At 41.2% G+C, this 14,644-nt stretch overlaps 1 protein-coding gene across 1 annotated transcript in view; it reads right to left on the bottom strand.

Annotated features, from left to right (window-relative positions):
- CAPN9 (calpain 9) overlaps positions 1-14,644 on the bottom strand; it is a 70,609-nt gene that overhangs the window by 37,337 nt on the left and 18,628 nt on the right. Inside the window, exons 3-4 of the mRNA XM_044005367.1 lie at positions 11,427-11,545; positions 5,095-5,228 (exon numbers count right to left, since the gene is read on the bottom strand). Coding sequence (XP_043861302.1) covers positions 5,095-5,228; positions 11,427-11,545 — 253 coding nt within the window. The remainder of the gene's footprint in view (positions 1-5,094; positions 5,229-11,426; positions 11,546-14,644) is intronic.

The raw sequence follows: 14,644 nt of genomic DNA, 5'->3' as shown, positions 1-14,644 counted from the left end.
TACATTAAGGCTGCTATTAGAGAGCAGGAAAACAGTCCTCTGTCAAGAAAAGGAACAGCCCTCAGGGAAGGGGATGAATCAAGAATCACAGGAACCTAGAGATGCAAGGGGGCCTAGAAATGATCTACTATTAGCCTCACTTGATTTTCAACAATTTGTCTTCAGTATATTGTCTTTTCATTTTACCTGATTTTCTGTTCGTTTTTAGAATGCCTTTATTTCTGAGTATATTTTTCTTCCCTTCTGTATTCAGTGGGTTATCCCTTGTAACAACAACAGAGAGAGGGGAGAGACAGAGATAGAGAGGGGGAGAGAGAGACAGAGAGACAGAGAGAGAGGAAGAGAGACAGAGACAGAGACAGAACAACAGAGAGAGAGAAAGAGAAAGGGAGGGAGGAAAAAGGGAATAAAAAGGAGAGAAGGAAGAAAGAAGGAAGCAAGGGAAGGAGGGAAGAAGAGAATGAAGAGTGGAAAAGGAGAAGAAAAGGAGAGAGGGAGGAAGAGAGGAAGGAGGAGAAGGAAAAAGCAAGAGTTCAGCAAAACTCACCCACACCCTCATTAATGCCAACAGAATATGCCATGTCACACACCCATAATACCCCACCTCTGCAAAAGAGTTACGTTTTTTCACTTGTTATTTGGGGACAAGAAGGGTCATTATAATTTAACAGTGTTGAAGTTTTTCCCCATTACCTTCATTTTACAGATAAGGAAACTGAGGTACAGAAAGAGGAAGTAACTTGCCACAATCACGCAGCAAGTTGGTGGGAGACTAGAACTCAGGACTCCTGGCTCTCAGTCTAATGCCTCTCCCCCCCCCCCAACACACTCTTTTTAGGGAGAACTATGAAAGCTTAAAGGACAACAAGGATTTTTGTTTTCCCACTGGCCCAGTCAGACTACCTAGTATACTCTGTTCCCAGTAGCGGCAGGCATTCCCATCCTTCAGCCAGAATGGGTGGTATCATTAACCCTTGAGGTGACCTTGGATAGTGAGAAAACAGTTCTGGATCAGCTGAGGAAGCCATAAAGTGGTAGAATTGGAAAGAACCTTGTAGACTCTAGTCCAACCTATATCTGAACCTGAATCTACAGCATGCCTGGCAGGTAAGGTAATTCAGCCACTACTCAAGGCATCCCATCCCACTTTGGGGCTAGCTCTGTTAGGAAGGTTTTCTTTACAATGATCCCCTCTGCCCTTATCTCTCAATGGCTCAGCAGTTCTACTTTCTTGGGCCAAGTAGGACAAGTCAAACCTTACTTCCATAATCCATCTCTTAGATTCTGGCTGGCAGGAAATGGCTTCTAAAGCAAATGGCTAAATGAGTCCATAATTAAATAATAAAAAGTCGCATAACTCTCAGTGAAGTTAGAGCTAATACAGGCCCTTGAGCACTGTCATTTGTTAGATAATCAAGCATCTTTATGCAACATGCTTGGTTCAAGGAACTGCCAACTTCTTTTTGAGCCTCTACAAATAGAAAATAACTAGGGAAGGATGTGTGCCAGAGGAAACCTTCAATTCAATTCAGTCCAGTAAACATTCCCATACCATTTTACTGGGCAGTTGGGGTGGAGAGAATGCCAGGCCTGGAGTCAGGAAGACCTGAATTAAAATCCAACCTCAGACACCATCTGTGATCCCAGGCTAGTCATTTAACCCTGTTTGCCTCAGTTTCCTCATCTGTAAAATGAGCTGGAGAAGGAAATGACAAAACACTCTGGTATCTTTGCCAAGAAAATGCCAAAAGTGGTTACAAAGAATCAGACATGACAAAACAACAACAAAAGCACTTACTATGTATCAAACACTCTTCTTTCTGGGTACTAGATGAAATAAAAATGTTAAGACATAATCCTTGACTTCCTGGAGATTAATTACAGCCTACTAAGGGATATAGGACATATACAGAGATAAGCACAATACACAATAATGTATGTGAATTAGAGATAGGAAAAGTATTAGCTGAGTTTTGAGGGGGTCAGCATTGCAGAAGAAAGGATCATAGGGGCAGCTAGGTGGTGCAGTGGATAAAGCACTGGCCCTGGACTCAGGAAGACCTGAGTTCAAACCTAGCCCCAGACACTTGACACTTACCAGCTGTGTGACCCTGGGCAAGTCACTTAACCCCCTGTTGTCCGGAAAAAAAAAACAAAAAGAAAAGCAAACAAACGAAAAAAACCCAAACAGAAGAAAGGATCATGAAAGACTCAGGAAGGAAGTAGCACCTGAACTGGATTTTAAAGGATGAGTAGGAATTCCATAAGCAAAGAGAGGAGGGAAGGACATCACAGGTATAGGAACTAAGCACTTGGGAGTATAAATAGAAGAAAAAAAGAAAGATAGCTCCTGACTTCAAGGAGTCTGTATTTTAATGGGGGAAGGCAACACATAAAAGGAAGGTGAAAGGAGAGGGGGAGGTGAAGAAGGAGATGAAGGTATGCATGTAGGGGCATGGTGGCAAAGGACAGAGTTCTGGCTCCTATCTTTGGGAAGACATGACCCCTATAACCTTAAGGTCCAAAGAAACTCATAGGGTCTCCAATGCAGTCAATTATCTCCCAAAGTGTTTGGTTTTTGTTTGTTTTGTTTTGTTTGTTTTGTTTCTCCCCAAAGTGTTTGTAATCTGACTATAGATTCAAAAGCTGTTTAAGATTTTGAGAACCTAGGCCACATGATGCCACAGAAACCCAGAAGGCTTGACTGATGAACTTTATTTAAAAGTTCATTCTATTATTCATAGGGCACCTTCTTCTATGGATTCAATACTGTATTTTAGCTGATTGTAATACAGATATCGTAGTACAGATGCTTATAGGTAGCATGGTAAAATGGATAGAAATCTGAACCCAGAGTCAGGAAGATCTGGGTTCAAATCCAGAATCAGATTAGCAATGCGTCCTTGGGCAAATCACTTAAACTTCCTATGTCTCAGGAAGAGAAGGATGGATTCAATAACCTCTTTGGTCCTTTCCAGTTCCAAATACATGATCCTATATGCATATTTAGACACTTAAGTGTACCTGTGGCCTCACTTGTGTGGGTACTCCCTGCTCTGGTGCTCTACACTTTCTCTTCTGGTGTGATTCTTGTTCAGATTCTCCCTTATGTCCTAACTAGAGAAGACGTGCATTGTGTGTGGTGTGCTCCTGGGTCTTTTGATGTTTCAAGGGGACAAGCTTAACACTTGGGCTTTTCATTGCCTTTCTCTCACTTGTGATACATGACTAGACAACTTCCTTTCTGATCTTTTCCAGCAAGAATGTCAAATGCACATTGTTCATTTCCTCCAGGAACATGTCACCTTATTGATTATTAAACAAAGGCCATGCGTTGAATACTAAAATTTAAATTGATGTTTATAGTGATTCTCAGCACCCTCTGCTCCTATTTCCTCAGCATACTGTCACTGGAGAAATGGAAGGGGAACCAAAAGACATTTTATATTTCTATTTGTTTTGTGCATCACTGGGACCTAAAAGAATCCATCACAGAACAGTCAACTTCTCCATGCTTGGCTGTGCTGATTCTTGGTGGGGGCAATGTGGTATAGCAGAACAAATGTTGGGTCGGAGGAAATGGGTTCAAATCCTGGCTGGGCTATGTCAATTGATCAATCAATAAGATTTTATTGAGCAAATACTATATATTCCTGGTACTATGCTAAGTTTAAGATCTGTGGGACCTTGGCCAATTGACCTATCCTCTTTCAACCTCCATTTCCTCATTTGTAAAATGAGGAGTTTGGACTGGATGACTTCTCAGATTTCTTTTATGCTTAAATAGCAAATATTTTGTCACCAGGTGCATACTCAAAGCTCTTCCAGCCAGGCGGACCTTGTTCCCTGCTGACAAAGCCTGCAAAAGCCCCAGGCCACCTCCATGCCACAGTTAAACCTTAGAGTAATAATAGCTAACATTTATGTAGTGTTATGTGCCAGGTACCTTGCTAAATGCTTTATAATTTTTATCTCATTTGAATGGCATTGTAACCATGGGAGGTAAGGAATATTATTATTCCTAGTTTACAGATAAGAAAAATGAGACAAACAGAGGTTAAGAGACTTGCCCAGGGTCACATGGATAGTTAGTATCTGAAGTCAGATTTGAAGTCAGATCTTCCTGACTCCAGGACCAGAGCTCTATCCACTGCACCTCCAGTTGCTGGCTAGCTATAAAAAGAAAGGCAATCCCTGCCTTCAAGGAGCCTACATTTTATTGGGGGAAGGCAATACCTAAAAGGAATCTGAAAGGGTTGGGGGGAGAGGGTGAGGGGAGGTAAAGAGGAAATAGGAGAAGATACTCATGCAGGGGCAAGGTGGCATCGTCTGGAGTGCTATCTTTGGGAGCACATGACCTATGTAACCTGAATATACAGAGATTCATAGCTGTTCAATAATGGGCACTGCTTAATAATATCCACATACATCCATTTATATGATGGTTAGAAATATACAACAGGGGCAGCTAGGTGACGCAGTGGATAGAGCACCAGCCCTGGATTCAGGAGCACCTGAGTTCAAAACCAACCCCAGACACTTGACACTTACTAGCTGTGTGACCCTGGGCAAGTCACTTAACCCCAATTGCCTCACAAAAAAAAAGAAAGAAAGAAAGAAAGGAAAGAAATATACAACACTGCTACATTATTAATGACATATAATAACACAAATTTGCACTGCAGTTTTCTTGTGGGTTTGTGGTCTCTCTTTATGTCATTTCAACAGTTCTGGAATGCCCTTCCTGCCTTCCCATGCTCTTGCCTTCCTCTCTCCCTCTCCAAACCCAAAGTGGTGAAAGGTACAGGAGAAGTGGTGTCATTAGGTCTAGGGCCAGGGAAGAGTCTAGAGAGTAGCAGCGGAACCATCTGGTTCCATTTTGGCCACATCAAAATTGGATTAGGTCATGTAGGGACATGCTGCATGCTATTCAGCCTTGTGAATACCCCACTCTTTCTCATTTCCTCCCCCCCCCAAATTTCCAAGCTTCCCCTACCACCTGGTTGATACAAAGATAATCAAAGACCATGACACAAGTTCACTTTTATGTGAGATAGTGAAATTCTTGTCAATTCAGTGCAGGTGGACACTCACTTGGCATATGCCTTTTCCAACAAGGCACTCCAGAATTCATTGTGATCAGCAGAGTGCAGGAAAACCAAACGATCTCTGAAGGTCGGGAGACGGTCATCAATGACCACATCCACCCACTCACTGTGCTGCCAGATCTGTTGCCAGAGACATGATGAAAGAGGGATGGGTAAATCATGGAGAAGAGCTGTATATATTTATTCAAATCTGATTTCAATCCCGCTAACGTCCTCTATCTTGAAAGGCCATATCACTTAGAGAGGAGACTCTGCCAGGTCCCATCAAGCTGGGAAGGATGTGAGTCTCCATCAGTCAATGTACTTCATGTCTGACTTTCAAGGACCAGTCTGGCTAAATTCAGTGGGACTTGTCACCAGAAGTTTGGACACTAAGTGAAGTTTTTAAGCCACGGTAACTGGTGAATAACAGCCAAGAGGCAATGCATTAACAGTAGAAAGATGAAAAAGAACTGGAGCCAGAGGACCTGGTTTCAAATCTAACCTCTGCCTTACTTACCTTACTCCTTGTGGGACATTTGGCAAATCATTAACCTTTTTGGGTCTCACTTTCCAACGAGAGAAAGAGGGGGGGCACTAGAGTCTAAGGTCCCATCTGGCTCCAACTCTATGATCATATGATCTAAAGTAGTGGTTGTCCAAGTGTGGTCTGGGGACTCCTAAGGGTTGTCAAGATCTTTTGAAGGGGGCCTGTAAGGTAAAAAAACTATTTTCATATTAAAGCGAAGATGTTTTAATTTCTAATACAGTAAACATTCATAGATCCACAATCCACATAAACAAAAGCTCTTTGTGTGATCTTTGATAATTTTTAAGAATGTAAAAGGGTCCTGAGACCAAAAAGTTTGAGACTTACTGATCTAAGGCATAGTCCAGGAAGAAGAGAGTGGAATTTCAATGAGAGGGACTGGGTTTAATTCTTTCCCTGCCAATTTCTCTGCTGATCTCTTTGATCTTGTATAACAATAATGATGATAATAAAATCTAACATTAATATAGTGCTTACCCTATTCCAGACACTATGCTAAGCTCCTGATAATGATTATTGAACTTGATCCTCACAATAATCCTGGAAAGGAAGTATGATTATTACCTCCATTTTATGCGCCACCTAGCTGCCCCCAAAATATCCCAGTTTCAATCAGTTAACTATCAATTGGGGCTGGGGAGCAGGGGAAATAGGCACCACAGTCTCTGATACACTAAGTGGTTTCCTGCAGCACCTCCTCTAGTCTGTTATGGTATCCCCTTTGCTGCCCAGATTTCTACCCTATCCCAGCTGATCAATAGCCTTCTAATCCTGTCTTTAATGCTCATCAGTACCCCCAGCATAGATGCTGCCCCCAGAACCCCAGTTACTCTGTCTGTCTGGTTCTGTTGGCCTGCCTGCCTGCCTGTTTGAGTTTTCCATTCACACGAGAAATGCTGTACTAAGATGGTGCTCCATTGCCAACTTATATCCCAGGGGAAAAGGGGTTGGGAGGGTTAGTGTGCTCCCCACTGAGAATGGTAGCACAGAGCCAGATGAGGATGGGGGTGGGGGTGGGGTGGGCATCATGCCATGATGTCAGAATTTCTCCCTTTAAAATTCGATCTTGCTCCTTCTTCCTTCCTCCTTTCCCCATCTGACACTATTATGTTCGCAGAAGGAAAGTCCTGAGGCTTAAGCAAGGGGCCAAGAGTGGGGGTGGGGTGGGGAGGGAGGGTGGAGATAATGGAAGGAGATGGTAAATACAGTGACAGCAACAGCTGTCTCTTTATGGCCATGCTGTTGGACACTGACTATTTCTCTGCATCAGTTAGTCACTCTGGTCCAAGCTAGTGAGCTCTTTGGGTTTTGTCATTTGTTTGTTTGTTTTCATTTCTCCATAGTTCTCAGTTACAGAATCCTAAATGGTAACCATGTCAGAGCGCGGTTGGACAAGGCAGCAAGCTGCCTGCCAGAGGGTAAATTCAGATTTCTGCTCTTGTGCAGGGAATCTCACACCTCTTGACAGATGTGCCTGGAACTGCCTGTGATTGCTAAATTCATGGACATTCTTTCCTGCTGTTAGGCGCTTCACGCTTGGGGTAGATACCATTTGGACAGATGTCTAATGAGCAATCAGGGGCCCATGCTCCCTAAAGCAGCAAGCAGTTGGGGATAATGTCCTCCCATCAATTTATTCTAATGACTAGAATTCAGATGAGAGGGGTCAAAGTGACTCAGGATGACCCAAATGATCTAGCTGGCCACACACCTGCATCTTTCTATTTTGTACCGGCATTTATTTAAAAGAAAAAAAAGTCATACTTAGGACTGTAGGTCTGGAGGTGGAAGGGGCTTTAAAGGCTTTAAAGTCCAACTCCTTCATTTTATTAATAAGGAAACAAAGGTTCAGATAAGTAAAATGACTTGCCTAGGGTCACGCAGCTAATTAAGGGTCAGAAGTAGGATTTAAACCCAGATCTTCTTGACTTAAAATGCCAGCATTCTATCCACAATGCTATACTGCCTCTTTTGTAAAGAGATATAGGGGAGAACCCAGGGCAAGTGTTCTTAACTTGGGGTCCATGGATTTGTTTTTTTTTTATGGGGGAGAGCAATGAGGGTTAAGTGACTTGCCCAGGGTCACACAGCTAGTAAGTGTCAAGAGTCTGGATTTGAATTCAGGTCCTCTTGAATCCAGGGCCGGTTCTTTACCCTCTGCACCACCTAGCTGCCCCCTAACACAGATTTGTTTTTTTTTTTCTTACTTTTTTTTTGTTAGTGAGGCAATTGGGGTTAAGTGACTTGCCCAGGGTCACACAGCTAGTAAGTGTTAAGTGTCTGAGGCCAGATTTGAACTCAGGTACTCCTGACTCCAGGGCTGGTGCTCTATCCACTGCGCCACCTAGCCGCCTCACAGATTTGTTTTTAAAAAATCTTTTGGGGGACAGCTAGGTGGCCCAGTGGATAAAGCACCGGCCCTGGATTCAGGAGGACCTGAGTTCAAATCCAGCCTCAGACACTTGACACTTACTAGCTGTGTGACCCTGGGCAAGTCACTTAACCCTCATTGCCCTCCAAAAAAAAATCTTTTGATAACTGTACTTCAATATAGGGCCAGCTAGGTGTCACAGTGGATAAAGTGCCTGGCTTGGAGTCAGAAAGACATCTTTCTGAGTTCAAATCCAGCCTCAGACATTTACTAGCTGTGTGACCCTGGACACTTGTCCATTTAAATCTGTTTGCCTCAGTTTCCTCATGTATAAAAAGAGCCGGAGAAGGAAATGGCAAATTGCTCCAGTGTCTTTGCCAAGAAAACCCCAAATGGGGTCACAAAGAGTCAGGCATGAATGGGAAAAAAAGACATCAACAAAAATTGGTGGGGAATAGAAGAAGCTTTAAAAAGCAGAGAAATCTTCTAGCATACTGGCTCCAGCCTATCCCGTCAGCTTCCAAAGTTCTTGCTGAGTTAAGAAAACATGAGCGTGTTTGAGAGAAGATGCTGCTGGCATCTGTCATGACTGCTAGCCTCTTGTGTGATGCAGGTGAAGAATTTGGCAGTGGCAGAGGAAACTTGAGGATGGAAGGGGAAAGCTCGGCCAGGAAAAACTCAGGGAAGGTGATAGGCAGGTGTAAAAACTCTAGCTCTGTGGGCAAGTAAAGGAGGCGGTCACCTTGGCACAGGTACAGTCTCTTTGTATAGACGAAATTATGTTGGACTTGTAATCAGGGAACATGGGTTCAAATTTTGCCTGAGACATTTAAAAACTGTGTAAGTCACTTAACCTATCATAGTCTTAGGTTCCCTATGTAAAATGAGGGTGATGATTTGTATACTATGTACAATTATAGATTTGTTGTGAAAAGAGTGCTTTGCAAAATCTTGAAATCTGAGATAAAGGTAAGTTCTTCTTATTTGGCAAGGAAGATTTCTAGTTTTATGATTTGATATGGGTATACCAAGAAGGTACCCCTCAATCTTCAAATATCTCCTTTACCTTAAGGTGTCGCAGTACTGGAAATGCTACCATTAGAGATGTATTCCTTTAGATGAAACGTTGCCTTTCGATCAAATTAGCTAATTGATCAAATTTTCTATTTGTTATGTTGTCTCATTATTATTTTCTTTCACAGAAATTTATTGTTTTTATATTTGCTCTTTGATCCATTCATTCCTTAGGATTATATTATTTAGTCTCTATTTAGGTATGAATCTTTCCTTCAAATTCCCCCTTAATTATAATTTTTTCTTGTGCTATAAGCAGTAAAAGATGTGTTTATGTTTCTGTTTTCTGCATATATGAGTTTGTTATGTTGTAGCACATGGTCAAGTTTTATAAATGTGCCATGCAGAGCCAAGAAATATGTTTAATTCTCATAATTCCCATTTAGGAGTTGCCAGAGGCCAATTGATTTTTTATAAAATACTATTCAGGTTATTAACTCATATTAATAACCTTTAGTAGCTCAGTAACTAATTTTCTTGTTTTTCTTTTTGATAGATCTGTCCAAGCTTAAAGGGGGTTGTTAAAGTCCCCCAAAATTATAGTTTCACTCTGTTTATCCTTGCAGTTTGGTTAGCTTTTTAAGTTCTCAGATGTTGTGCCATTTGATACACAAATAGTATTGATGGGACAACTAGGTGGTGCAATGGATAGAGCACTGACCCTGAAGTTGGGAAGGCCTGAGTTCAAATCAGACCTGACACCTAATAGCTGTGTGACCCCAATTTCCTTAAATATTCAGGGCCAGGGCAGCTAGGTGGTGCAGTGGGTAAAGCATTAGCCCTGGATTCAGGAGGACCTGAGTTCAAATATCCAGGGCCATCTCCTGTCCTCCTGATGTATATCTTGCCACTGGACTAAGATAGCTCCAGAGGAGAGAGTGAGGCTGGCAACTTTGCATAACCCTTAGTCACTTAAATCGAATTCAGTGCAAATCATGACATCTCTCATGGTCCTCTTTGAGAATGAAGGATGACTACCACCACCAAGTTAGTATTGATACTGTTTCATTAACCATGGTACCTTTAAGCACAATATAGATTTCCTGTTTGTTTCTCTTAAATGTATCTATTTTTACAATTGCTTTGTCTGAGATCACTACTGCCAGTCTTGGTTTTTTGAATTCACCTAAGGCATAAAATGTTACTATAACCCTTCATTTTAACTATGTGTGAATAATTTATGTTTTTGAAGTGTTTTCTGTAAACAACATACTGTTGAATCTATTTGTTCTATCCTCCATTTTATGAGTGAGTTCACACTATTCACACTTATGGTGATGATTGTTAGGTATGTTTTTTCTTCTATCATATCTCATTATAATTTTTCTTCCCTTTGCCCTTCTCACCTAACTCTTTATAAAGAAAAATGAGATGAAAGAAGGGAACAAGATCAACATAGTAATATGTAATTGTGACCTAATCCTACTCTTTTGCTTTGTCTCCCTTTACCCTACCCACACCCAGATGAAACAGTGCCTTTTCCAAGGGTGCTCATTAAAATATCTCTAGCATGGTAAAACAAATACACTGGTATCAGGTTAAGACTGAACTAACAGATTAAACTTTTTGTTTTTGTTTTTGTTTTTACTAGACCGGTGATTTCCCAGGTGTAAGGTGGGACGGTGAAAGGTTTGCCCAGGTTCACATGGCCAATATGTAGCAAAGATGACTCTTGAGTCTTTCTGACTCTGAGATCAGCTCTCTATCCACCACAGTATGCTGCCTCTGTTATTGATCACTAATTCCTTAAGGTAAATTAATTTATCAAATCAATAATTCCATTTCCAGAAAAGTCTGGGGCTGTATGAGACTTCTGGTGGGTGAAAAGGTAAGGAAAGTACACAAAGAAAGGAGGTAGGTGGAAGCAAGAAACATAAACTTTTGGTCTTTGTATATGCTTGAGAGATATCATTATTTTCACATGGACCCATCAACTAAGGTCTTTGAGTCTCCCTCCATATTTCTTTTTTTCTGTCTCCCTTTGTAATTTTCTCTCTTAATATATTGGTGCGGAGGATCTTTTTATTTACCAGAAATTATATGGTTGCCCAGACACGTAGGTGTTACAGGTATATCCACTGAAAATTCAGATTTACTGCTAAGATAATGTAAAAACTGATTATTGTTCACTTTACAAAATGAGTTGCCATAGTTCATCTTCAAATGACCCTTAAATATGGTTTGATTTGCAGAAGACTGATTCGTATTCGCTTTAATATTTTAATTATTCCATAAAGCAAGGTCCAACTGTATTCCATCTGAAATTACCAGGCATATTAAGAATGCTTTTTGGCTACCCAGATCCCATAAGAAATAAATAGATTAGGTTCCTCTTCCCACTTACCTGAAAGTGAAATATCCCAGCATAACCAGGGCCAAAATTTTGGTCTTGGGGAACAACTCTAGCCAAGGTCTTTTCATTAAGCGTAAGAGAGGCAATGGCTGCTAAGAGCCAACAGTCTCCTGCAAATTGTAAACCACACATCATTGTTTTCATCACAAACATGCAGTAAATGCAACAAGATTACATGCAAGAAGAGGCTAATGGGAAGTTCCAGATGTAACCATATTTTTGATGGCATTTTTTTAAATGGGGAAAATGCTGACAAAAATTTCTGTGGGTCTTCCATCTGCCTCCTCTTCTCACTAGACCAGTTTATCATAAAGAGCTGTCATTTTTCTTGGCAACTCTGCAGAATGAACATCCACATTTTCTGAACACATGGTTCTAATACATGTTGACTGTAATTCCGTCTTTATTCCAACCAAAGTACACAAGGCTTTGTTAATGAAAGCAAGACCATCTTGAATAGAAGAGTAGCTGCCCCAAGCAGCTTCTACCAGATTCACGTAGGAATGTGGATGGATGAATAAAATAATGGGGGCAACTAGGTGGTTCAGTGGATAGAGCCCCGGCCCTGGAGTCAGGCGGACCTGAGTTCAAATCTGGACTCCGACACTTGATACTTGCTAACTGTGTGACCCTGGGCAAGTCACTTGACCCTAATTGCCTCACCAAAAAAAAAATCCTTTATTAAGTACTTACAGTATGTACAGAATAGGTTTGATTATTGTTTAGAGTTTCAGAAAGAGGTAGGGGTTGAGTGGAAAGTGTACTGGAGAATGTGGAGTGAAGTAAGGCATTAGTGACTAGGGCTTTTCTGAAATAGTGCTTTGGGAGAGAAAAATCACCAAGGCAGGTGGAAAATAGAGCAGAGAAGCAGATTTTCCAGAGCTTCCAGGAGCTAGGTGAGGGGAAGATTGAAAGAGAATTCAGAGTAAAGTTACAGAGAATTCCTTCCAAGGCGAATGTGGAGAGAGTTTCTGGGATGGAGAGAGTGGTGGACTGGGGGCAGGAAGAACCTTATACAAGTGGGAAGACAAATATCGTTGTATTTTCTCAGCACCATATCGGATACCCAGATTCAAACATGTTCATTAAATAAATATCCATTACATAAGTATTGGGAAGTGGGAGAGGATGGAGAATATTTGAATGTGGGTATTTGGAAACATCCAGATAATCAATGGAATGGACTGCTGGCTCAATGTTATATCCTGATGTTTGTTGCCTTATAATCACAGTGGACTCACTGGCATGCCAACAATCATCACTGGGGGCAGGGGGGAGAATTACACTCATTTGAACCAGCATGGATTTCTGAGAAAGTACCATTTACCAGATGTCCATATACCCTCTAGGCTTCAGAGAAAACCACCTCATCCTAGTAGAGAAAGGTTTACAAGCAAAAGCTAAACAATGAGAACGAAAACCAGGAAACCCTATTCTGGGTTATTCCCATTCCTGGTTTCCTGTGACCTTAGAAGTCATAGAATGTTAGTGATTTTGGCCATCAGTCAGGCTTCCAGCTGCTCTTTACAGTTTCTACTCAGTCACTGGGAACTCTGGTATTTCGTTCATTCTTTGGTGGAGCTTATGCCCGCTCTATTTGGTTTGAATGACAGTCACAGGGAGGTGTCTAACACAGAGATTAATATTTCTGCCCACCCTATTTGAGTTAGTAATTACAGGTAGGTGACAGGAAAGAGGCTGGTGTTTATGCCCACTCCATTTGGATTAGGTGGCAGTCACAAGGAGGTGAAAGGGACAGAGTCTACTGTGCATGCCCATCCTATTTGAATTGGGTGGCAGTTACAGGTAGATGACAGCTTTGAGGCTGGTGTTTATGCCCACCCTCTTTGGATTAGATAGCAACCACAAGGAGATGACAATGCAGAAACCACTGTTCATGCTCATTCTTTTTGAGTTGGGTGACTGTTACAGGGCAGAAACTCCAGTTCTTTCAGCTCCAATTTGAGAGAGGTGTGGCAAAAGGTTAGCTAGAGATTATGGTAAGAGGGTAACAGCCTATTGTCTGTCTCTAACCTATAAAGCCTTGCTCATTTTTAGCCAAATTTTTTAAAATGTTATTTCCTTGGGTTAGGGTGAAGCAGCTCATGCCTAGCTAAGCAGAAACACCTTGAACTGAGGAAGTGAGTCAGATGCCCATGTCACATCCTACAAGATTCTAGAAAAAGTTGCTTTGTCATTGGATTGGTCTAATCAAATGAATCAGATGGGCAACACCTCACATTTTGTTTCCAGATAGTGGCACCAACTGCATCAAAGGTTAAATTTAAGGTTGGTCATTTCAGAAATATGTACCAACCAGTGTCATAAACCAGGAAACAGTTTTTTTTTGTATCTTAAATCCCTGGGAACACTTTTCTACAAATACACTGGATTGGAAATTGTAAATCCCAGATTCTAATCCTGGCTTTACCACTGAACAGCTGTGGAACTCTGAGCAGGTGACTTTATTTTTCTGGGTCTCAATTTCTTTGTCTATAATAGTAGAGGTTGGATTAGATGATCTCCATGGTCCTTTCCAATTCAGGAAGTTGGATGCCTTAGGGACTTCTAAGACATGGAGGAAAGAAACAGAAAGGGCCAAGATCTGGCCTCCCACTTATTGTCTAACATCTCATTAATTCAGGAGATCAGTCCAAGTTAGTAGGAAGTCTGAATTGTAGGAATTTTAAAAAATGCAATTTTATACAATTCTGGCATGTAGAAGTCAAACTAAGTTAACAAAATATACCTTAGTAAAACTCCCTCCAGAATACAGTTGTATGAATAAGTAGACCTGCTATAACAATAAACTGAAAGAATCTGTCTGTCTGTTTATCATCTACCTATCTCTAAAATGCTTGTTCTCTAGTTTACAGTATTACTTTTCTCAGGAAACCTCATTTTCCATGAAATGTAAAATGCTAAATTTCAGATAAGCTCCTATCTAAATTATGAAATAATGTCACATGAGATCATAAAGTCATAGATTTATATTGGGAAGGATTTTAGTAGTCACAAAGAGAGTGAAGTTCAGAGAGGTTAGGTAACTTGTCCAAGGACACTCAGCTAGTAAGTGGAAGAATTTGAACTTGGGTCCTCTGTTTCTGTATCCCATATTCTTTCCAGTATACAAATATTCTTTCCAGCCTTAGGCCACTCTTTGTATAAGTCTCAGTGTTGTCCTTAATTTTGATGAAAGGAAGGAAGGG

The sequence above is a fragment of the Dromiciops gliroides genome, chromosome 4, assembly GCF_019393635.1.
Source record: "Dromiciops gliroides isolate mDroGli1 chromosome 4, mDroGli1.pri, whole genome shotgun sequence".
NCBI lineage: Eukaryota > Metazoa > Chordata > Mammalia > Microbiotheria > Microbiotheriidae > Dromiciops > Dromiciops gliroides.
Note: the sequence above shows the minus strand (reverse complement) of the source record. Positions and strands in the feature narration are given on the sequence as shown.